At 41.1% G+C, this 26,810-nt stretch overlaps 1 protein-coding gene across 2 annotated transcripts in view; it reads right to left on the bottom strand.

The window, feature by feature from the left end:
- Positions 1–26,810, bottom strand: part of FOCAD (focadhesin) — a 207,238-nt gene that overhangs the window by 50,995 nt on the left and 129,433 nt on the right. For both annotated transcript variants that reach the window (XM_063455217.1, XM_063455218.1), the window contains exons 19-24: positions 25,982–26,114; positions 21,002–21,190; positions 19,018–19,139; positions 17,701–17,793; positions 4,270–4,358; positions 2,666–2,707 (exon numbers count right to left, since the gene is read on the bottom strand). In XM_063455217.1, coding sequence (XP_063311287.1) covers positions 2,666–2,707; positions 4,270–4,358; positions 17,701–17,793; positions 19,018–19,139; positions 21,002–21,190; positions 25,982–26,114 — 668 coding nt within the window. The remainder of the gene's footprint in view (positions 1–2,665; positions 2,708–4,269; positions 4,359–17,700; positions 17,794–19,017; positions 19,140–21,001; positions 21,191–25,981; positions 26,115–26,810) is intronic.

A 26,810-nucleotide genomic window follows, 5' to 3' on the forward strand; every position in this document is an offset into this window, starting at 1 on the left:
AATAAAATATTAAAAAAATGGGAGAAATTAAAGGGACACTCCAGGCAGCCCTTTTTACTCACCTCGTTCCAGCGCCGGGAGACTCATGAAGCTGCGCCCCCTATTTCGTCAAAATGACGAAATAGGTGGGTGCGAGCAGGAAACAATCAGACGCATTTGGAAGCGTCATTTCTCCCTTGTGCACATGCGCGGCTTCCCCGCACATGCGCACATACTTCATAGGGCAACATTCATGCCGCCCTATGAAGTCCTGAGCTCACTACCGCGCATGCACGCGTTGTGCGCGGCCGCGAGCTGAGCTGACTGACAGTTCAGCTTACGGCCTTTGCCCGCCCCTTCTCCTCTGCTGACTATAGTGTCCCTTTAAGAAATATTATTTTTTTAGTTCTGCATGACATTTTAACTGTGAATGTCATAATACGATTTGCTTTTACTGCAATAAAATACACATATTTGTATTCAGCGATATCTCACATGTAAAACAGTACCCCGTATGTACAGGTTTTATGGTATTTTGGAAAGTTAGAGGGTCAAATATAGCATTTTTCAGTTTTTTCACATTGAAATTCGCCACATTGGTTACGTTGCCTTTGAGACCGTATGGTAGCCCAGGAATAACCCCCCATTATGACATAACATTTGCAACAGTAGACAACCCAAGGTATTGCAAATGGGGTATGTCCAGTTTTTTTTAGTAGCCACTTAGTCACAAACACTGGCCAAAGTTAGCGTTAATATTTGTTTGGTGTGAAAAATTAAAAAAACAAATTTGATCGCCAATTTTGGCCAGTGTATGTGACTAAGTGGCTACTAAAAGAGACTGGACATACCCCATTTGCAATACCTTGGGTTGTCTACTTTTGCAAATAGTATGTCATAATGATGGTATTTCTCATTCCTGGGCTACCATACGGTCTCAAAGGCAACATAACCAATCTGGCGAATTTCAATGTGAAAAACTAAAACGCAAGCCTTATATTTGACTCTGTAACTTTTTGAAAACACCATGAAACCTGTACATGAGGGTTACTGTAATACTCGGGAGACTTAGCTGAAAACAAATATTAGTGTTTCAAAACCGTAAAACGTATTACAACAATTATATCGTCAGTGGAAGTGACGTTTGTGTATGAAAAATGCAAAAAACTTTACTTTCACTGACAATATCATCGTTGTAATACATTTTACTGTTTTGAAACCCTAATATTTGTCTCCCGAACAGTACCCCCCATATACAGGTTTTATGGTGTCTTGGAAAGTTACAGGGTTAAATATAGTGCTAAAAAACGAAATTCTCCGCACTTTCTGCCTGGGTTGTAAGGCAGGTCCCGCAAATTGTAATTAATAAAATTACCTAATTATGTAAAAATATTACCTAAATATATACGTAGAATTTAAAAAAAAAAATACATATATATATATATATATATATATATATATATATATATATATCTATCAACTGACGAAAGTTCCAGTAGAGTACTGAAACGTTGATTCACCTTGGCAGATGCCTGAATAAAAGATAAGTTTTTTTCACGCTAATAATCGCAATTCAGAAAACCTAGTTTTAAACAACATAAGCTTATGCCAAATACGTTTTACAAATCAGATGGGCCTCAGTTAGCCATAATTTGTAACTTAGAATTCTCAAGGCCTATATGATCCCATATACAGTAGATAAGACCTATTCAACCCATCATTTTATATTAAGGTTTAATATGGCATCCATGCTGACTGTGAATTAGGAAATCTGAATGCGCAGAGCAATAACAAGATTAATTTGCACAGCTGCAAGCTCACAAGCCTGGTAAAGGTGAATGGGTGTCTAGCCATTCATGTGCTGCTAAAATTAATTCTCTGTGATAAAAGGGAGTAATCACCAGATGCTGCTTCTATTCACTAAAACATGTTCAAATATTTTCATTATTCATTCATCCTAGCTGCACAGTGCACAGAAGTCTGTGTCATAGCACAGTAGGAAAATGCTAAAACAATTGAGAGGGCACTCTCATGATTTTCTGTTTAAATAGAACATTATAATAACTTAAACGGACAGTAACGACTAACTAATAAGCTCAACGTAATAGGCACAGTTGAACCGTATGCATGCTTCAACTCAAATCATCTGTCAGATAGCCGCGACATCGCTCACATCATAATAACAAAGGATAAAAAAGGGAAACTGGGGTGATTCCACAATAGTGTTCGCATTAGTGAATATTGATGCATAGTCGCTGGATGCTGGGATCAGAACCAGTACTATGGCATTTAACTCATGGACGTCCATCAGGGATGTTTGTCAAACTGAAAAAAGGTGTAGCCTCATGGAATACAAAGTTTGCGTCTACAACGGGTTATAATAGGTTGTGCTCAACACACACTGATGTTTTATGAGGTTTATTTAATAGATTGGAAAGGACTATGGGAATGGAACAATGCATCCAACATAGCCAAGAAAGTTTCCAAGTCAGCAATTATATACTAAAAAATAAAATGTACGAACATTTCTGATTTAGTGAATAAACCACCCTGTTATTTTGTGTGTGTACATATGCTTTAAATGCTCCCAAAGAAGGTTTCTCAGACATACTTTTACTAATGATACAGATACTGCACACTATTTAAATAAATAGTTAACACAAAGGCTATTTACAGAGTTACTTACTTCACAGAAGACCTGATGGTGTCTGTTAGTGCATCTCTAACCCTGTTATAAAAACCAAAATCACGTTATTATGATCAATAGTGATACTTAATCTGACAGAAACTTAGGCCAAATGTCGAAAAGTGAAGCAATCAGGAGGGACATTTAACTACATTTTATTAGTAATCTATTTTCCAACTCGCATTACTCCTAAAACATGAAATCCCAAATGTGCCTCTTTGGATACTGTTCACAAATTAACCATACATCATATTATATATATTTTATATAGACCAGTGTGTTCTTTAGAAACATGGTGACCAGACCCATTGATAGAAAATTATAACTACAACTTACAAATGCAACGACAAAAAAAATCATTTTTTATACAAATTGTATCCGTTATTAATTTGCAACAACAGTTAAAGAGACAGTGAAAGCACCATAACCATAGTACGACGAGCTCCACAGTCCTGGTGTCCCTTCATTCTGTTCCTCATAAGCAGCAGAGGAAAACTGTAAAAACCTGCAAAGTGCTTTACAATAACAAATTAGAAATAGAAGGAGAGAATATATGAATATAGAGGTGATAATAGTTACAATACCCTCTAAAATATCTCTATCTAACTTAATCAAAAGTTTCTCTATCTAACTTAATCGAACCTCCTGCCGGTAATTTGCTAGGTCAATGATACAAAGTATCTAAATAATGGAAAAGAGATATATCCACATAGTAACAGATAGTAACAATGGCGGAGTTCGAAAGTAAAGAAAGATATAGAGACAGAGAAAGTCAAGAGAAGTAGCCCAGGACAGAGTTAACCTGGTGCTACCAATAAGCGTGTAGCTAGCTAAGCGAAAACAATCCCTGCTGCAGCTAAAAAATTCGTCAGGATTAAGCAAGCAATAAGGCTAGAAAATCTCTCGGCTAGATAAAATCCTCAAGATACTAAGCTGACTGAATCGTAATGTCTGCCTCTCTAAAAATGCTGGTCTGAAGCTATAGATAGCCCGTATACCGGACCCAAGCAAAGTCTGCAGCTGGTGGAGACAAATAGATTACATAGCCAGCTACACGCTTATTGGTAGCACCAGGTTAACTCTGTCCTGGGCTACTTCTCTTGACTTTCTCTGTCTCTATATCTTTCTTTACTTTCGAACTCCGCCATTGTTACTATCTGTTACTATGTGGATATATCTCTTTTCCATTATTTAGATACTTTGTATCATTGACCTAGCAAATTACCGGCAGGAGGTTCGATTAAGTTAGATAGAGAAACTTTTGATTAAGTTAGATAGAGATATTTTAGAGGGTATTGTAACTATTATCACCTCTATATTCATATATTCTCTCCTTCTATTTCTAATTGTCTGTTCATTGTGAACTAGATGTCTCTCTAGTTCCTTTTTATTTTGGTAGCTATTAGAAGTTATATTTTATTATACTCTGTGGTCACTGGACAGTCTTCTCCCCTCCCCCTGTTTTTCCGCTTTACAATAAGAGCATCAAAGGAGATCCTGCTTTTGAGCTGTGTTAATATATTATTTTACATAGCCTGCCTCAGCCAGACTTTGGGATGCTACAGGCTATAAGCATAGAAGCAAAGATCAGAGCCTTGCCTTACCAGAGCCAGGCTGTATACGTTTTGTACTGAAGCTCTTGGGGGTCATCTTTTCCATGTTTCAACTGCATCTCCAACTCAGCTTGGCGTCCCTGCAAATTCAAACTGGGATCAGCGAGTTGGAATTCAAAAGACAAAAATAAGATTGTAACGTAAATCACATTAAATCCCTCGCTGCTACTTCTAGGTAGTTTATTTGAAGGATCCATGAAATAATTTTACATTTCGATTCATAGTTTCAGGTCCACAACTTACAGAGGTTACTGAAAGAGGCTCCTTACATGTTGGATTGTAACTATATAATGCAATGGGTTGTTGTTTTTTTAAGAACTCAAGTTGTGGCCATAATCAAGCAATTCATTCTCAACAGAGAATCTACATCAGTGACTCATTCTTTAAGTTTAATATAACTATCATTAAAATAAACGCAGCAAAGCCACCTCCATGCTTTCTCTATGCTTTCCTATGGACGTTCTGCGTGCTCAATGCGATTTTTCAGGAAGACAGCCACTAGAGGCTCAATTAACCCTGCAAAGTTCTATGAAACTGCTATGTTTGCATCTGAAGGGTTAAAACCTGGGGGACCTGGAACCCAGACCACTTCTTTGAGCTGAAGTGGTCTGGGTGACTATAGTGGTCCTTTAATTCTGGGGACGTTTGGATAAATATATAACATACAGACTAAATACGGTCTGTGAATTAAGTCCATCAAGTTGTTATTTTGAGAGGACTCCACCAAATATAATACATAATATCCACATCTACATTTCCGTAGATGTGGAAGAGCAAAGAAATATTTTAATCAAATTATCTGGAAGAAGGTATTGTCAGGATCGGGACAGGGATCCAACACGCAGAGTACAAAGAGTGGAAAGGTACGTATACCGGGCCTTAGAATGGCCGGACTAACGTACCGAGAGTAATAGAGAATAGTCAGAGACAAGCCGAGGTCGAGGGAACGGGAAGACAGATAAGCGAGAGACAAGCCGGGTCAAGGGAGAACAGAGAAGCAGGGTAGTACAACAAGCCGAGTCAAAACCAAATAGAGTAAACTAGAATACCAGAGCACTGAGTGACTAGACAAGCTAGAACCACGACAGGGCAATGAGCTGAAGAGAGAAGTAAGCTTAAATACCCTGGCTCTGGATGGTAATCACGCCTCTGACAAGTGCCGATTGGATATCGGACACTTGAGTGACAGGTCGCTCGTGATAGCGTCATGACGTCACGTATTGAGCGTCCCGCTAGAAAAGGACGTGGATTCCTCGCGGCCGGTGTTTAAGTGACTGGATGAACCGCGAGGAACGAAGGAAACAGCTCGCCTGGACGGGCAAACCACCAAATCTCTACCTCCTTTAGAGGTAGAGGCCTCAGGTACCCTGACAAGTATCACGTGTGTAATAATTTATGACCTGCCACTAAGTGGTTATTATCCAGTAAGACCTGTTAAAGCAGTTGAAGAGTTATGCCAGTGAGGGTAAACCTATAGCATGCGTGCCACACTGAGGCATCTCGGTTGGCTCTAAATGCTTGGTATATTTAGTAAGACCTTTTAAAGTATCTAAAGATTTATGCCAGTGATTGCGAACCTATAGCATGCGTGCCACACTGAGGCATCTCTGTTGGCTCTAAGTGGTTGTTATATTCAGTAGGACCTTTTAAAGCATCTGAAGATTTATGCCAGCAATGGCAAACCTATAGTATGCGTGCCACATTTAGGTATCTCTGTTGGCATGGGAACTATAAGTTCACCAAATTGCTGTGTACCTGCTTGTGGCTGTTGAAAAGTCTGCAGCAGTCACTGGTAACACCGGACAGCTACTGGAATATGTGCCTGCTCAAGGGAGAGGGGCACAAGAGGACCTTTTGCTTCAGGAAGGAGACAATATTGGCTTATGGCAGCTGCTGTGGACACTGACTAACAGCTAAATGCAGCATATTTACAGGTCTACTCACATAAAAGTGAATTTTGGTTAAATAGCCAGAGAATTGCAAAAGGCAAAGGCAGCTTTTTCGGAAAAAGTGTTGCTTTGTGAATTTTATTCACTTGAGCTATTTTAGACAAACTTTTGTAATTCCCTTACCAATTCCCTTTTTAGTAAATAGAGCCCTTACTTTCCCATGATTTAAAAAAAAAAAAAATGTAATTCTTTATTTTTGTTGTGCATCAAACAACAGATACACTTGCAATGCCAAGACAGCAATAGCAAGTACAATGAAAAAAACAATTGCATGGGATTTCTATAACATTGCACATTTTTAAAAATTGAGTAAGAGTAGGTCCTCTAGACATGAAGATTGCTGCCTATAAAATAATAGATTTGGTTAACATGCTAGGCAAACTTGAGAGAAAAACCACTAGAGCTGAGTCATTTATAGCATCAGTGCTTTAATTACAAGAAAAAAATAAAACTCAGATAGAAGGCTATTATATGTCACAAGCACTCATATGCAAATAAAACAAACATAAATTAAGGCAAACATGAGCATAACTTGAAACCGTGCTAAAGGCGAAATGTCCCCAGTAGTTAAGCATGACGGCTGAGGCTCATATACTGTGGCCTGATCATCCGATACCCTGGGATGGCAAAGTATAGTCCTGCAGCTTGAGGGGCACCTCGTTGGAGAGTGAGTGCCGTATGGATTGTTGCGTCCATTTTGGTGTTTCGAATATAGGGGAGTGTAAAGTCCCAGTGCCGAGAGGATGTAAGCTCTTTGGAGTGACCCAAGTCCCCCCTGCAGTTCCCTGTATGTGGTATGTTGCTTGGTCCAATCGTGGTCTGCCAGGGCCTGCTGGGTGCTGTTGCCTTTTTGGGCTTTGTACTTTGTCTGCCCCCCGGTCTTTTCGGGTAATTTGCGTTTCTCTTGGTTTTCTGCCGGTCCGCTGCTCGTGGGTTTGAGGTTCTTTGGTGCTGACTTTTAGGCAGGTTCCGTGAGCGTGGCCTCAAGTAGGTCTCTTGTTGGTGTTGGCCTGTCGTGGCTGTAGTGGTAGGGGGGGTTACTGTTCCCTTTCGCTTGGCTATCCATGGTGACCAGTGTGCCAGATCGTTGGGATCAGTCTCCGACACCGAAGGGTTCATGCGGGCCTCTAGTTTTTACCAAAAGGCGTTAAAGATTTTGTTTAAGCGGAGCTCCGTCACCAGCTTTGCACTACCTGGGTCAGCGTTGTAGGAGGCATCCCCCATTTAGTGAGTCCCGCTGGTAGTAGTCTCGGGACTCCTCAGTAGAGTCACTTGTTCACTACTGTACTAGGGGATCATGTTGGGGTAGACCAGGATAACCCCCAACGGTCCTTAGGGGGGGGTACGAGGGCTCTGGTTCAGGCTCTCGCATGCCGCAGCAGCAAGAGTGCGGCCGTCCCTCCTGTGCCTACCGTGCGTGTAGGCCTCACCATAGTGTCGAGTGTATACTGCTTGGGATGTCGCTTGGGTGGTGTCATCTTGTTCACCTTGATGTCCCCCTTCACCTGGTGGCATTATTGTTTTGGTGGCGAAAGTTAGTGTTTTCTGCTTCATATATCAGGAGCTGCTGAAGCTAGTGTCCTCTTAGCTCTGCGGTTAGCGCCCCCCCCCCCCCCCCCTTACTTTCCCATTCTAATGATGTTTTTAAAATGTATTTATTACAGTTGAAGGTCAAGGCTTTTTTCCATAAAAATGGTTAGTATCATTTAAACCTCTTTTGCTGCGGTATCCTTCTGGGAAAAAAAAGTTAATAAGCGTTGTATAAAAAATACTCCGTCTTCAGGTTTATTTGCAGAGTTGGAACTTTGAGAAAAATGAGCTGGTTCCGTGTTGCATTTTGGACACTCAGGCTTGAAAAGTTTCGTCATAACTGATCCAAATCTTGTAGCCATTGATAATGCTAGTTCTAAGCCTGCTTCCGTTTTAATTATATAGCTTTGGTTCTGTTCAGTTAAGAAACTTGTTAATAAATCAGAACACAATGATGGTGCCTTTGATTTTATTGTTGTAGTAAAATTTCAGATAAGTAATGGACCGACTATTTGAATAAACCAGATCCTACCCGATGTACTCCATATTTATTGAAGCCAAATTGTCTTCAGGTATCAAAATATGTCTTTAGGCATTGGTATAATGTATCCTTAAATATAATGTAAATAAACACATTATATTGGCTTGTAACAATTGAGAACTTAAATATAGTGTGTGTGTGTGTGCGCGCCCTGGATATGAAGAGGCATATATGCAAGTTCTCAATTGTTCCAAGTATATAATTATAATTTATTTGTTGTCATACCACACACTATAGTGAACTAGTTAGTACCTATATGTAGTAGCCTTAAGTGTGCCGTTACCACCATGTCAGTACACCTCCAGGAGGTGTATTATGTGTCAGGGTAAAGTATGAAACCCAACATGCAGTAATGATGAGAATACAGTCCAGGACAAACAATTCAGATAGGGGCTAGGTAAAGGCAATCCAAAAAAGGTTCAAATCCAGTCAGCAATGTTCAGGAGTGGAGAGAGCCACAGGTCAACTATCCAGAAAAAACAGAATAAAACAGCCAAGAATTCATAGAAACATAAAATGTGACGGCATATAAGAACCATTCGGCCCAACTAGTTTGCCTAATTTTCTTAATACTTTCATTAGTTGGAATTATCTTATAGCTAGGATAGCCTTATGCCTATCCCACGCATGCTTAAACTCCTTCACTGTGTTAACCTCAACCACTTCAGCTGGAAGGCTATTCTTTGCATCCACTACCCTCCTGATACTATTTTTAAGCCTTTGCCCCTCTAATTTAAGACTAGGTCCTCTTGTTGTGGTAGTTTTTCTTCTTTTAAATATAGTTTCCTCCTCTACTGTGTTGATAACCTTTATGTATTTAAATGTTTTTATCATATGCCCCCTGTCTCGTCTTTCCTCCAAGCTATACATGTTAAGTTCCTTTAACCTTTCCTTGTAAGTTTTATCCTGCAATCCATGAACCAGTTTAGTAGCCCTTCTCTGAACTCTAAGGTATCAATATCTACGGTCTCCAGTACTGCGTACAATACGCCAAGTGAGGTCTCACCAGTGTTCTGTACACACCACTACACTCGGTGCCTGAGCCTGTCTCCACAAGATCACTACACTCGGTGCCTGAGCCTGTCTCCACAAGATCACTACACTCGGTGCCTGAGCCTGTCTCCACAAGATCACTACACTCGGTGCCTGAGCCTGTCTCCACAAGATCACTACACTCGGTGCCTGAGCCTGTCTCCACAAGATCACTACACTCGGTGCCTGAGCCTGTCTCCACAAGATCACTACACTCGGTGCCTGAGCCTCTCTCCACAAGATCACTACACTCGGTGCCTGAGCCTCTCTCCACAAGATCACTACACTCTGTGCCTGAGCCTGTCTCCACAAGATCACTACACTCGGTGCCTGAGCCTGTCTCCACAACACCACTACACTCGGTGCCTGAGCCTGTCTCCACAACACCACTACACTCGGTGCCTGAGCCTGTCTCCACAACACCACTACACTCGGTGCCTGAGCCTGTCTCCACAACACCACTACACTCGGTGCCTGAGCCTGTCTCCACAAGATCACTACACTCGGTGCCTGAGCCTGTCTCCACAAGATCACTACACTCGGTGCCTGAGCCTGTCTCCACAAGATCACTACACTCGGTGCCTGAGCCTGTCTCCACAAGATCACTACACTCGGTGCCTGAGCCTGTCTCCACAAGATCACTACACTCGGTGCCTGAGCCTGTCTCCACAAGATCACTACACTCGGTGCCTGAGCCGGTCTCCACAACACCACTACACTCGGTGCCTGAGCCTGTCTCCACAAGATCACTACACTCAGTGCCTGAGCCTGTCTCCACAACACCACTACACTCGGTGCCTGAGCCTGTCTCCACAAGATCACTACACTCGGTGCCTGAGCCGGTCTCCACAAGATCACTACACTCAGTGCCTGAGCCTGTCTCCACAACACCACTACACTCTGAAAGTGCTGAAAATGAATTATGTAGAGCCACAGACTGTGCAATATGCTTTTTATCCACAACTCTAAGTCTACCAGATCCTACAGTAATCTATCTGCCATTCCTAGGCTGTCTCTTTGGCAGCGGCTTTGCAACAGTCTCAGCCTGAGTTTATGTAACAGATAATTTACAAATCTCAGACTTCAAAAATGCAATCTCCTGCCGCAATATAGAGAACTGTCTACAGATTAGACAAGATCCAAATCTCTAAAAAGTGGAATGTGAAAACAATGCAAAACAACTTTTACACTGAACTAAGTCTGCCATTTTAATGAAGTTATTCATTTATATCAAACAAATCAAATCTTACTTTTATTTATTTTTTCACCTCCTGTATACCTCATATTACCACAAGTTTATCTCCAGAATATCGCCACGCAGCACTTAGAAGCAGTAACCAAACTATATTAGCCACACTAATGACCACAGCCCTTATATAACTCCTAAAAGCACCACCAGGAATGTTTAACACCTGGGTAGGACTATGCTTATTTGCAAACAAGCTAGTTCACCAACAATCAATGCAAACTTGTAGCTAATCAAATCCAATTACCAACAGGAAATCAAACCTTGTGCAATCAGTAACCTTTCCCTATAGATGAATCTTACCTGTAACAGGAAAAAGAAAAATCTTAGCAAAATCTTACACAGTTGAAGAATCAGTAAAACTCTCCAGAATATATCCAAGCACACACTTTGAAGCAGCTGATAAAACAGCACAGAACCACTGAGCAACAAAATCTCAGCTGTTCTTTGTTTAAACAGAGTGCCTAACCTTGGTCAGACCTCTGTACTGTCTTAATACTAACTGGAGTGATTTGCAATGGGGACCTTTACTTATAGCCACACCACTCTTGGCTGACCCGCAGCTTCAATTCGGTATTGCCTGGGGCTGGGAGACGTGATATGTCTAAGGTTGAAGGATGCTGATCAGCGCGATTAGACGGCTGCGGGATAGCTGTCGGCGGAGGTGGGAGGGGTCAAGGCCTGACATTATGGAAGGGGATAAAAACAGGAATTAAATTTTAGGCTGGTGGGGCTCGATTCGGTTTCTGATGGTGAGATAAAGTAGCAAGGAGGGGGGAATATTTATGTCCAAGCCCACTTGCACATATCCAGGCTAACCAATGTGAGCCTTTCTATATACCCATCTTAGCAAAATATCACATTTGACTTGTCTACTTGTCATATAAGCAGCTTATTTGAGAAAAGATACTCTTACAAAAGCTTTATGTGCAGGACAAATTATTATTGCCACCATCTATATAGTGCAAACATATTCTGCAGAGCTTTACAATTATACAATGGAGATATCTGACAAATATCTGAAATACGAGACAAACGATGAAGTAACTCAAACTAGCTTACAAACTATATATGTGATAATACTTGAAGTGATATTAATTCATTCAAAATCCTTCGGAATATCAGTTATAACCAATTTATTACTCCACAAACTCTTGTTCAGCCTTCATGTTTCTGCTTTTTTTTAAAGAAAATTGTTCAGTAAGAAATGATAAACTCTAGAATATGTGTTCTGTACAGGGGAATTAATTTTGATTCTGTGAATGCCATTAATCACAATCAAGTAAAGGGTTGAGAGTAAATTGGCAGCCTCCCATTAGAACACTGCCAAACCTGTCTGCAAGAATAGTTTTAAGTAAATTCTGAATAAACTGCACCTGATTTTCAGTGACATAATCCTGATTGCATTATCTGCATGTTTCTAATATTTAAAGGGACACTATAGTCACCTGAATAACTTTAGCTTAATGAAGCAGTTTTGGTGTATAGAACATGCCCCTGCAGCCTCACTGCTCAATCCTCTGCCATTTAGGAGTTAAATCCCTTTGTTTATGAACCCTAGTCACACCTCCCTGCATGGGAAATGCACAGCCTTCCATAAACACTTCCTGTAAAGAGAGCCATATTTAGGCTTTCTTTATTGCAAGTTCTGTTCAATTAAGATTTTCTTATCCCCTGCTATGTTAATAGCTTGCTAGACCCTGCAAGAGCCTCCTGTATGCGATTAAAGTTCAATTTAGAGATTGAGATACAATTATTTAAGGTAAATTACATCTGTTTGAAAGTGAAACCAGTTTTTTTTTTTCATGCAGGCTCTGTCAATCATAGCCAGGGGAGGTGTGGCTAGGACTGCATAAACAGAAACAAAGTGATTTAACTCCTAAATGACAGTGAATTCAGCAGTGAAATTGCATGGGAATGATCTATACACTAAAACTGCTTTATTTAGCTAAAGCAAATTAGGTGACTATAGTGTTCCTTTAAAATGTACTCATTTATTATTATTATTGCAATTTATATAGCGCCAACAGATTCCGTAGCGCTTTACAATATTATGAGAGGGGATTTAACTATAAATAGGACAATTACAAATAAACTTACAGGAACAATAGGTTGAAGAGGACCCTGCTCGATCGAGCTTACATTCTATAGGAGGTGGGGTGTAAAACACATTAGGACAGGAATTTGCAATCAAATAAGGTGGGCTGCCCTTTAGGAGAGGGCAAGAGACAGGTATGTGAGGTATTGGTTAGTCTTGGAGGCCATAAGCTTTCCTAAAGAGATGGGTTTTAAGGCACTTCTTAAAAGATGCAAGACTAGGGGAGAGTCTGATGGCGGTAGGCAGGCTATTCCATAGGAAGGGAGCCGCCCGCGAGAAGTCCTGCAAGCGCGAGTTGGCCGTACGAGTGCGGACAACGGACAGGAGGTGGTCACGGGCAGAGCGGAGAGACCGAGAAGGGACATACCTATGGATCTGTGAGGAGATATAAGAGGGGCTAGAGTTGTTCAGTGCTTTATAGGTGTGAGTTAGTACCTTGAATTGACTCCTATAGTATACAGGAAGCCAATGTAAGGACTGGCAGAGGGGTGAGGTGTGAGAGAAACGACTAGAGAGGAAAATCAATCTAGCAGCAGCGTTCATTACGGACTGTAGGGGTGCAGTACGGCTTTTGGGAAGACCAATCAGGAGAGGGTTACAGTAATCCATGCGGGAAATTACTAGAGCATGGACAAGCTCCTTGGATAGTATCTGGTGCAAGAAAGTGGCGGATGTGGGCTATGTTTTTAAGATGGAATCTACAGGATTTGGCAACATGCTGGATGTGAGGCTCAAAGGTGAGACCAGAGTCAAGTATGACGCCAAGACAGCGCGCTTGCAAGGATGGACTGATGTTGGTACCACAAACTTGAAGGGAGAGCGAAAGAGGAGGATCAGTATTAGGAGGAGGAAAGACAAGGAGCTCAGTTTTTGAGAGATTGAGTTTCAGAAAGCGGGAGGACATCCAGTCAGAGATGGAAGAAAGGCAAGCAGTGACACGTTGCAGGACGGCAGGGGAGAGGTCCGGGGAGGAGAGATATAGCTGGGTGTCATCAGCGTACAGGTGGTAGCGGAATCCAAAAGAGGTAATAAGTTTGCCAAGAGAGGCAGTATAAAGAGAAAATAGAAGGGGACCAAGGACGGAGCCTTGGGGGACTCCAACCGAGACAGGGCGAGGGGAGGAGGTATCATTAGAAAAGGAGACACTGAATGAGTGTTGGGAGAGATAAGAGGAAAACCACGAGAGGACAGAGTCACAGAGACCAAGCAATTGAAGAGTTTGAAGAAGGAGAGCATGATCAATGGTGTCAAAGGCCGCTGAGAGGTCAAGAAGAATTAGTATGGAGTAGTGGCCTTTGGATTTAGCTGCGATTAGGTCGTTAGTGACTTTAATAAGGGCAGTCTCTGTAGAGTGGAGAGGGCGGAAGCCAGATTGAAGGGGGTCAATGAGAGAGTTGGAATTGAGGAAATGAGACACACGGGTAAAGACAAGTCTTTCCAGAAGCTTTGAGGAAAAAGGGAGCAGGGATATGGGACGGTAGTTAGAGAGGGTGGATGGGTCGAGGGATGGTTTTTTTAGTATAGGTACTACAGTGGCATGTTTAAGGTCAGCAGGGACGATGCCAGAAGAGAGGGAGCAGTTGAAGATGTGTGTTAGAGAAGGCACGAGACAAGTGGAGAGAGATCTGATAAGGTGAGATGGGACACAGGGCCGGACTGGGGATACAAAGCAGCCCTGGGAAAAAAAATCTATGCCAGCCCCATAAGTCATTGCGCCATATATTGTCGCATGTAATATGTAAGGCTATGTCTTGCCACCCCAGATGATTGAGTAATTATATATATATATACATATACATATATATATATATATATATATATATATATATATATATATATATATATATATATATATAGCTTTTTCTAATATAATATATTGGTCCTTTCAGAGTAAAACATTTAATTATACAGTAAGCATACTCACATGCAGACACAGACAATCTCACTGACTCACACAAGCTCATTGATACACAGCCTCATAGACAAACAATTTCACTAATATACATAAGCTCATTGACATAAAAACACAAGCTCACTCACTAGCAGACACACACACACACATGCAAGCAAGCAAACTCACTAGCAGGCGCACACACACACAGCTTAATGTAGTGGTTCTGGTGTCTATAGCCTGTCCCTGCAGGCTTTTGAATGTAAACACTGACTTTTCAGAGAAAAGGCAGTGTTTACATTGCTTCCTAGTGACACCTCTAGTGACAGACACTCAGACGGTCACTAGAGGCGCTTCCTGTGTCAGTGCGGATTGGCTGAGATCATCAAGCTTGAGACCAGCATGACGTTGGAAAAAAAAAAAGTGAGTAAAACACTATTTTTACAAACACACACAGACACTACGACTGACACACACACACCATGACAGACATACACACACCATGACACAGACAGACACACACACACACCATGATACAGACACACAGTGACACAGAGACACACACACGACACAGACACACACACACACCATGATACAGACACACAGTGACACAGAGACACACACACAGCATGACACAGACAGACACACACACACACACACACACACAGCATGACACACACACAGCGTGACACAGACAGACACGCACACAGCATGACACAGACAGACACACTCCCACTGACATACATACTTGTTGTTACCTGTGTGGGTGGGTGGGCAGACTGATAGGTGCCCCTCCCCTTCTGTGCCCTCTTTTGCCCCCTGTCCTCCTGTGTGCTTTTTAGCCCCTTCCCCTCCTGTGCCCTCTTTAGCCCCCTCCCGTGCCCTCTTTAGCCACCTCCCTTCCTGTGCCCTCTTTAGCCCCCCTTCCGACTTGTACCCTCTTCAGCCCCTTTTGTGCTCATCTTTTGGCCCCTCTCCCCTTCCTGTGACCTCTTAGCCCCCTCCCCTCCTGTGCCCTTTGTTACCCCCCCTCCCCTCATGTGCCCTTTGTTACCCCCACCCTCCCCTTCCTGTGACCTTTGTTACCCCCCCCACCCCCTCCCCTCCCCTCCTCTCCTGTGCTCACCTTCCAGCCCAGCCAGCCTTCCTGAAGCTCTTCTTGCGGCCGCAGGGGAAGCTCTTCTGGCGGCCGCTGGGGGAGCAGGCTTTTCTGTCTCTGCTCCCCCTCCCTCGCGCGCAGCTTAATGAGACCGGGGCCGGAATATGACGTCATATTCCGGCGCCGGTCTCTTTCTAGCGCGCGAGGGAGGGGGAGCAGAGACAGAACAGCCTGCTCCCCCAGCGGCCGCCAGAAGAGCTTCCCCTGCGGCCGCCATCCAAGCTGTCCATGCGGCCGCAGGACACCCACATTTCTCCCCGGCCCCAGGTGCCGACGGCCCACCGGGAAATTTCCCGGTATCCCGGTGGGCCAGTCCGGCCCTGATGGGACAGGATCGAGTGGGCAAGTGGTGGGGCGAGAGGAGCAAAGAAGAGCAGCCACCTCTTGGTCAGTAGCTGGGGAGAATGTCTGAAGGGTAGGAAAGGCATGATCTATGTGTGATTGAGAAACAGAAAGGCAAGGAGGGGATAATTCTTTCCTTAGCTGTTCAATCTTGTCAGTGAAGTAACATGCAAAGTTATCAGAAGTAAGGTTAGTTTTGGGGGTGGCCACAGCAGGGCGAAGAAGAGAATTAAAGGTGTCAAAGAGACGCCTGGGGTTGCGGGAACATGAACTAATGAGAGAGGAAAAATAGGACTGTTTAGCAAGGGCAAGGGCTGCACTGTATGAACACAATATGAATCTATAATGGAGAAAGTCTGATTGGGTACGAGACTTCCTCCAGGAGCGTTCAGCACAACGGGAGCATCTTTGCAGGTAGCGCGTTGATTTAGTATGCCATGGTTGGGGGCGGGTCCCCCTTGAGATGCTTGTTTGGAGTGGCGCTGCAGTGTTCAAGGCAGATGTAAGAGTAGAGTTATATATGGAGATGGCCAGTGAAGGACAGGAGAGGGAAGGGATGGACAGCAGTTGTGAATCAATGTCAGCTGACAACTGTTGGAGATCAAGAAAATTAAGGTCCCTCCTGAGTTGAGGGGGGTGAGGCTGAGGTTGTTGGGTGAGGGGGTACGCAAGAGCAAATGATAAGAGGTGGTGATCAGAGAGTGGATATGGAGTGTTGCAGATATTAGTTACTGTACATGCATAAGTGAAGATTAGGTCAAGGGTATTGCCAGCTACATGGGTGGGAGAATTTGCCCACTGTGATAGCCCGAGGGAGGAAGTCATTGAAAGTAGTTTAGTGGCTGCAGAGGTCAAAGGTGGGTTTATAGGAATATTGAAGTCCCTGAGAATTAAGGATGGAATGTTAGAAGAGAGGAAATAGGGTAGCCAGGCAGCAAAGTGGTCAAGGAAGAGAAGAGGGGAACCAGGGGGACGGTAAATAACAGCAATGTTAGCAGAGAAGGGTTTGAAAAGGCGAATTGAGTGTATTTCAAATGACGGGAAAGAGAGGGAAGGGGGGGTGGGAAGAGGTTTAAAAGAGCAGTGAGGGGAGAGGAGAAACCCAACACCACCACCTTTACATTCAGAGTTTCTTGGGTTGTGGGTAAGTTGGAGACCACCGAAGGTCAAAGATGCAGGGGTGGCAGTGTCAGAGGGGGAGAGCCAGGTTTCTGTTAAGGCTAGTAAATCTATTGAACGAGAGATAAAGAAGTCATGGACAGCAGTGGATTTAGTTATATTGCAAACAGATCGTGCGTTCCAGAGGGCAGTATTGAAGGAGGATCTAGAGGAACATGAGATGGGTATGAGATTAGTGTGCGTCCTTGGGTTAGTATGTGCTGTGTTTGTTGAGAGAGGACCGGGCCAACATCCGGGCCAACATTATGAGCCAACATCACATATATTTACAAATTGATTTCTCTAACAAGGTGCACAGGTCTAGTAACAAAGTGGAAGAACCCTTTGATCCATGATCACAAGACAATGCAATTAACTGATCGAACGAAAACAACAACAACAACAAAAAACAAAGGTACAGTAACACAGCTATAATCTAGTTCCTAGTACAGTGTTCCTGAAACATGATTTCTAACCTGTAAAACGGCATGATATGTCCTTGCCATAAAGCCAAGCCAGGACTGAGGAAGCAGCATGGAACGGTGCCATTCAGATGACTGGATATTGACCTGTAAGAATGATGGACATGCAATAGTCTATTATTCAAGAAATAACCTAGAGCAGGATATTTCAACGCCCTAGTATGGAGAGCTGTACATAATTGGGCTGCATTGGCTGGCTGTGTGTGAATTCTGTCATTCAGTAGAACCACATGTGTTATAGGCAAGCTAGGAGCTGGCGAAAAAAAAAGAATGCAATATGAAATCCACACCAGGGTCTATTAACAATATTGCATTAATACTTCTAAAGTGCTTTAGTTCTATGGATGAAAATTAAAGGATCACTATAGGGTCAGGAACACAAACATGTATTCCTGACCCTATAGGGTTAAAACCAACATCTAGCCCCCCTGGGCCCCTCATGCTTCCATAAATATAGCAAACTGTTACTGTATTCAAGCCTGAAGCTGTAGATCTGCATGCTGTTTGCCTCAGAAAAAAAAAAGCAGTCTGCCGACATCATTAGAAGTGGTAGCCTGATCCAATCACAGTGCTTCCCCATAGGATTGCCTGAGACTGACAAGGAGGCAGATCAGGGGCAGAGCCATCATGATTCAAACAAAGCCCTGGCCAATCAGCATCTCCTCATAGAGATGAATTGAATCAATGAATCTCTATGAGGAAAGTTCAGTGTCTGCATGCTGAGGGAGGAGATACTGAATGTTTGGATGCATTTTAGGCAACCATGACCCAGGAAGGATCTCTAACAGCCATCTGAGGAGTGGCCAGTGACGTTCTTATTAGGCTGTAATGTAAACACTGCATGTTACAGCAAAAATCCTGAAGGTAATGATTCTACTCACCAGAACAAATTCAATAAGCTGCAGTTGTTCTGGTGACTATAGTGTCCCTTTAAAATGTAATAAAACAGCATTTTTTTAAATAAAATACATAGCAAAAGATTGATCTAACATGTTTTATGTCTATAGGTCAAATCTTGTGTCAAGGCTTAGATGTGATTGTTATGCTACCTGACACTTAATTCTACATAATACACAATTCCACAGACAAAAGTTTTTTGTTAATTCTTCCAATTTTCATTTGGTATTTTATACTGACAATTGTCTAATGTCAAACGCCACTTACTACACTTTTTTGTAAATCGCTACAGAACTTTCGGCAAATTGGAATTTAGTGGAAACATGCACTCAACTACAGTTTTTAGAAAACTTTGTAAGTGATCGAGGGACAGTTTTCAATTCCATAATTTAATTATACCTCCTCTATACATACCTCATGAATAAGTGCTGTTAACATCTGCTGGTAGCTCCGTCCCCGACTAGCAAGAAAACGATTAATGGGCCTGCCATCCTTGTCTGTCTGGATAGGAAGGTCATAGCAGAGAAGCATGCCAGCTGTGAAATGTTACAATGAATTGATATTTAATGTTAGCCTACTATAATCTCCTAAAAAGCAAGTGTACATACAGAATCACATATGCTTTTCTACATGTTCCATCAGGTAGTGGTATTAGTTATCTAATGGCCAATGTACATGGAGAGATGTTTTAAAAGTACAGGAAATATCTACACACATGGATACACGCCCACTCGCAGACACACACTATTTTAGATAATAGACAGATATTGCTTGAGAATAAGTATTCTTTGTTGAATTATTATTGACTCACTACAGACAAGATACAGAGTCTACAATTGCATCAAAAAGACGAATAACGGATACAGTCATGCAACGGATCTACATCACACAAGTCCCTACTCCTTCCGCAAGCCGCATGGAGGTTCACTTACAAAACTGAACAGACTTACAGCACCTACACTATGGCTGCTAACAGCTTATTCAACGGTTTCACTTATCCTACGTGATGAGTGAAGCTGTGAGTGAGGCTGAACTATAATATTCCATTAACAGTTGTTGAACAGGACAAAATGAGAGAATGCAGAGACTCTTCCTGGTTTGAGGGGAGTGTCTGTTGATTCTGTTAGCTGTGTGTTAGCAGAACCAGCAGGAACTTTTAAGGTAAGCCTTTGAGCCTTTCGTTAAAAATTAGTTTGACATATTTTGTATATATTAAATAAAGTCACTTCATGTGGGCTGTACTGTAAAAACAGTTAGTATGCTACAATTGCTAGTCCTAGTTCACTTTGGAAGTTACTGGCATATAACCAGCATAATCAATCCTAAATGTGAGCACTAAAAGGCTGTTGTTCACAATAAGTGTTCATCATTGATAGAGTTAAAATATATCACATGTTCTAGACTGCATGAAGAGGGGAGAGACTTCCACCAAACAAACAGGAGACACTCCTGATACTCATTGTTACATATGAGTGTATATTAAACAATTGTAGTTTTTTTTTCACTCACAGTAAAGTGAGTCCTTAAAAGAATAATTCTTAATAGGCCAACCCACTCCTTATGGCGAGTCAGTCTGTCTGTCATTACATCAACTTCACATGGTAAGACAAGCATAGATTTATATGTAGAGCACTAGGAATGGAAAAGCTGTATGAGGGGACAAAAAATGAACGAGGAGCGCACCTTCTTTTTCTTCTTTGCAATTTTAAATACCCAGTCTGCTGTGTCGCAGTAACAAGTGTGGAAACACAGTTCCCACCACAAATGGGAATTAATTTCCCACATCACTAGAGTCAGACTCCCAGTCATCAGCTGTTTTTCTGGTGGAATATCTAGTAGTCACCATGTGTTTTAAGGGACTACTAAATTACTAATACAACTTTGCAGGTAGTGCTAAAGGGCGAGGGTACTTTAGTCTCGTCCATCAGTCACTGGACTTAAAGTTATTTATCATATATATCCTAAAATAGCTGCACGATGCAGACACACACATTTGGTTAATATTTTTTACATCTGTTTTTAATCTGTGCTGAATTGCAAACTTGTTTTTATCTATGGATTTAGGGCCTATAAAATAAAAATAATATATATAATATATCTATATATATATATATAGATATATTATTAACACTAATTGTTGGTATTAACACTGATTGTTTAAAACAAACAGAGAAAAAAAATAATAATAATCTCAACTGTGTCAATATTGATTAGGTAACACTTATGTGGGTTTCCAAATTTGCTCAAAAATGCTACTCCACCTCAATAATGCACTGGAGCCTGGAGGTAAAACTACATCTTTTTACAGTATTGAGATTTGGTAATCAAAAGGCTGATTTAAATCAACAGCAAAAATCATTGTGTCATAGGTCACTGTTAATTTAAGGGGGGTGGTCACCTGCAAGTCCAGGCTTTAAACCAGGCTGTCTATTCTTCTCATACATTTTCAGCATAAAGTTCGGGACTCCTGCTACGGTTTTTCCTTGGTCAGTTCTCACAGCTCCTCCCCTAAGGGCAGAATGGTAAATACCCCGTGGCATGCTAGACATTTCTTGCTTCACAAGAGACGCTAGGAACTCTTCAAATGCTGAAAGAGACATGATAAAACACAGTACAATTACGAATTTCTGTAACAGACTACAACACTTTTTTTTTATACTTTTTATTTTGCATTTTAATATAAGTAACACCAATACTATAGTACACATCAGTTTTTACAAACAAAATACAACATTTGATGAAATGTACTGCATACAATACAATAGCTACTGTCAAGTATTATTAAAGGGACACTACAGTCACCTGAACAACTTTAGCTTAATGAAGCAGTTTTGGTGTATAGAACATGCCCCTGCAGCCTCACTGCTCAATCCTCTGCCATTTAGGAGTTAAATCCCTTTGTTTATGAACCCTAGTCACACCTCCCTGCATGTGACTTGCACAGCCTTCCATAAACACTTCCTGTAAAGAGAGCCCTATTTAGGCTTTCTTTATTGCAAGTTCTGTTTAATTAAGATTTTCTTATCCCCTGCTATGTTAATAGCTTGCTAGACCCTGCAAGAGCCTCCTGTATGTGATTAACCCCTTAAGGACCAAACTTCTGGAATAAAAGGGAATCATGACGTGTCAGACATGTCATGTGTCCTTAAGGGGTTAAAGTTCAATTTAGAGATTGGGATACAATTATTTAAGGTAAATTACATCTGTTTGAAAGTGAAACCAGTTTTTATTTCCATGCAGGCTCTGTCAATCATAGCCAGGGGAGGTGTGGCTAGGGCTGCATAAACAGAAACAAAGTTATTTAACTCCTAAATGACAGTGAATTGAGCAGTGAAATTGCAGGGGAATGATCTATACCCTAAAACTGCTTTATTTAGCTAAAGTAATTTAGGTGACTATAGTGTTCCTTTAAATGCAGCCACAACGGACAGTAGAAAAGGGATACTGCAGTTCCAAATACAAAATATTTTCAGGACTTTGTGAACCTAGACCTGAAATCTGATTTATTTCCCTTTCCTTTATCAACATACTTAAATGAAACAAGGTCAACAACAACAAAACCTCTCAAAAAGCACAACTCTCTCTTTCTCCCCCAGGTCAACAGAATTGCGTTTACCTAACTAACTTCTAACCTCTACCATTCATTTCAATCACCCAGTGTGGAAAGTTTTGAAATACCACTGATCAGCTCATGTAAAACAGATAAAAAGATCACTTCATGCCACATAGCTTCTCTTTGTAAACATTTTAGTGAAATGTAATAAATATTGAGATTTTCATTTATTTACACACATATTTGGAGGCTGCTGCAATTTTCACCTTCACTTTATTATACGGCCTACTGGTGCGAAAGCAGAGAACGGTTGAACTGACAAGTCAGTCACGGGATGGTCTATTGGCTACAGCCATGAAGTGCACCAATTACAAATACAATTATTCATATGGCAGCCACATATTCCACAGAAATGTACAATAGGAAAAACAAAGCAAACAATTAATTCTAACAAATAGGTAAACATACATGCATACATTTTAATGGCTTACACTAATGCCTGCTATATCTGGATTTTGGACTACAGGTGAATGGACTAATAAAAAGGCAGGTTTCCTGCTGAAAGATTTCTCTTAACTCTGGCATAAAAAAGGCACTTACTGCTGAGATGATACAATCATGGCAACTAGACTACTGAAGCAACATCAGTATACATATAACATTTTCAAGCAAGTTAAACTGATGTAATAAAGGTATTAAAGGGACACTAAAAGGCATCAAAACAACTTTAGCTTGAAGCGGCATGGTCATTTTCCCAATCACTTCCCTCTTCTCTTCCTCTTTCTTACTCTGTCTTGCTGTTTTTAATCTTTCCTCTATTTCTAACAAAAAACACAAGACATAATAAGGACTATTTGTCTTATGTATTTTCCTACGCCTGACTTTCTTAGACACTGGGCATAGCTACTGCTGTTAAGTGTCAATCCCCCCAGCTGTTATGAGAGATGGCTGAGGGAACTGGCCCTGTCTATGGAGGATCGTGCGGTCAGATAACTGACTAAAAGTCAGTTAGGATTCTGGAAGCGCCCCCAGTGGCAATCTGGCAGACAGCCACTGGGGGCAGTCTTAGAGCTGCAATGTAAGTGCAAAAGGGTCACAGCACCCAGACCCCCTCAATGAGCTGAAGTGGTCTTGGTGCCTACAGTGTCCCTTTAATCACACACAGGAGGCTCCTGTATGGGCTACAATGCTATTAATAGAGCAAGAGATAAGAAATTCTAAATGAAAGAATTTCAATAAAGGAAATTTAAACATTAAAGCTCGCTTTCCAGGAAGTTTTTGGAAAGGATGTCCTAGTCACATGCAGGGAGGTGTGACTACGGCTGCATAAACAAAGTGATTTAAATCCTAAATGAAAGAGAACTGAGCAATCAAACTGCTGGGGCATGATCTATACATCAGACTGCCTCATTAATCCACTAATCCACTCTGTTTCTGAGCTATTTTTGTCTCAGAACAGCGAAAGTAATTGTATTGTAAGTGTAAAATTTTATTGTAACCACCAGACACCCTGATCTCCTGATAAACACAATTTGATGTAGTCATGTATTGAATTATACAAGGCTAATGTAATCAGAAATGATTCAGAAATCAAATACAAGCTTTCTTTTTTTTTGTTTCTAAATGAAATATATGCTTATTTAAATTTAAAATAGTATTGGGATGACACACTTTTGAATTTAAATACGCTCCATTGCTACAGTAGTATATGATGTGTATCTGTGAACATCTGGAAACAGAAGGCTCTTTATAGGTCGCCTCTTACTGAACATTCTGTGTGTATGTGTGCAGAATGTAGTTGGCATTGCTTAGGCATGATAGGGTTGAAAAGTTCAACAGCTCACATATCACACTTGGCATTGTTAATGAACTATGTGGTTGCAAGACGGAAAGAAAACCCAAGACATTCCGGTGTATGAGCCCTCTGCCAGCTACTGTACCGAGGGGGAAATAATACATGGCAGATATTAGAAGATCTCTGCTTCACATTTATCAAAATATTTCCTTGGCAGTGAGAAAACACAAGCCGGAGGGCTAAACACATAACACTCGCAGTTATTGACAGAGATAAATTATTCCATGCTGCAAAAAGGTATTAATTAGAAGCAATGGGAAATAACAGGAGTCTTCTCTCTGGCTTATCGCTGGGATAAACTGATGATAATCTCAGATCCCTCATCTACCCCACCACATATACAAATGGGAGTTCTTTATAAATATTTAGAATACGCTAAGCTTTTGAGAGCCTTGGTGCAGACAATATTCCGACGCCAGAACTGCACTCACGTTTTCAGAATTCTGCAATATATATGCTGAATGAATATTCCAAGTAGATGGTGTATGTATGTAGAATTATATGTAACTTTTTATATTTCCTGCAAGCTCACTTTTAGCGTATGATATTTTTTCCCATTACAAGCTTTTTTTTCCCCATTAAACTGCATGTTTTCTGGGACACATATCGTACATACATATTGATAAGCAGCATATGAAAAGGTTAGCCCTCTAGAATTCAGAAGAAGGTGTATTAAATGAAGCAATTAGGCAATGAAGAATCCTGCTGGCCAATTTTTTTTTATGTGTTTTTATAAATATGACAAAATTATGTGTTCCCCTGTAAACATGGTGAATCTGGTCATCCTGCCATAAAAAAAAGTGAGCTGTGATAAATTGGTAACAGAACAGAATAATATAGGACAATGGAGTAACTAGAGTATATAAATTCAGCAATTTGATTTGAATTCACAATGATTTACCATTTAGGAAATAAACGTAAAGCTGCCTTAATGTATGATTAACCATGTGTGTATAAATCTGCTAAATTAATATGGAAACTTTTCAAAATTAAAATATTGATCTACATGTCGGACTACTCTGTACCGTCACAGGAATTACACATCTCTTGATTCCACATACGTGACAACATGTATTTTTTAGGGAAGAAGCTTTTTGGTTAAAAAAAAACTTTAAAAAACAAACTATTCACGTACATATTTAAATATTTATATTACATTATCTCACACAAGCTGTTTTTTTAAATATATGTAGCAGACACAGAACAGAAAATACCACATTTTTAGAGTTTCAAGTAACATAATCACATCATATAAACATTTTCTAAAGTTAAAATGCATAGCATTCAAATAATTTTTGCTTTCTACACAACAGAAACATATGTTAGACATCTTCAGATGATTTCACAGTAGAGTTATGCAAAAAGAACGATTTTGGGGGTAAAGTTCTAATAGAAGACCAATCACCAAGGAAACAAATGGAGTGTTACAAATGATTGCTCAAAATGGACAAGCTGGAAAAAAAAACTGATGGAATTAGATACTTTTCTGAAAATCTATAAGTGGGAATAATGAGTGGCCAAATGAAACAAACACACGCCTTGTAGAAAGATTAGATGCTCAGTAAAGTATGTATAGCTGGTTAGCCTTGCACACTGCACACTGCAGATGCACTCGAGTCGGCATGTTAAGGGAATCAATGTGCCTTTGTTTGGTTATTTATCTTCCTAAGGGGAATATGTACAGGTTCTAAAGTTTCAGTTTACAAGGCAAGACCGAGAAGGACATTCTGCCAAAAATGTTTTTAAAGGCATAATGATTTAATTACCAATGTTTAGAACTCTAAATACGAGGCATGGCTACATTACATTGCTGGAGTGATTCACATTAAATGCTGCCATAAAGCAGTCATACGAGATGTCACTGTAGACTGTGACAGGATCATCTGAGACCCCAGTGAAGGTGTATGCCAACATGCTGTTTCAACAAAACCATATTAATGACTTGGAGTTAGTAGATGGGTATAACTTACCTGGCAAAACCAAAGTGGGGGTGAGTGCCATTAGTTTAATATAAGAGGAGCCAGGCACCGAGATGTCCTCTTCCTTTTCCTCTCCCTCTCCAGCTAGGTCTGATTCATCTGGTGGGATCACCTCAGGTCTGGCCTAAGGGAACACAAGAAAAGCTATGCACAAATATTTCCTTGCAAACAATCTGCTTTGCATTACGATTAAACAACATGGTTAATATTGTTACTAAGGTGGTTGGTTTAATACATTAAAGGTATACACTGATCGCTATCCTACAGTGCTACACACTATTGCAAGAAGAAGACATTTTCCCAACCTCACATATAAAACACACACAAAAAAAAAAGAATCGATCGAGGGGAAAAAACACACAAATTCAGACCCTGCAGCATTTTTGTTTGTTGAAGGCTTCACCAGTAAATGATTCTTAGCTGGCTATGCATCCAGGATTAGATTGTTCCCCATAGGAAAGCATTGGCTCAATGCTTTCCTATGGGGAGGTCCAACGTTCGCGCAGCATTTGCCATGCATGCGCATTAGCGCCCGCTTGTTGCGAAACATCAGAGGAAGAGAAGCCATGACACAGCACCGAGGAACATCGGCGCTGGGATAAGGTAAGTAAATAAAGGGTGTTAAACATTTTATTCACCTGTCCACAGGGGGTTTGCACAAGGGAGCTATAGTGCCAGGAATGGGTCACGAAGTCTAAATTTAAAAATTCTTCACCATTCGAAACGATGAATTCAGAACAAATGGAAAAAAAAAAAAATCGGGTCCATTAATTTTCATAAGGATATCAAATTAGGGACTTTTTTACCGAGCAATAGAAAC

This window comes from Pelobates fuscus, chromosome 5 (genome assembly GCF_036172605.1).
Source record: "Pelobates fuscus isolate aPelFus1 chromosome 5, aPelFus1.pri, whole genome shotgun sequence".
NCBI lineage: Eukaryota > Metazoa > Chordata > Amphibia > Anura > Pelobatidae > Pelobates > Pelobates fuscus.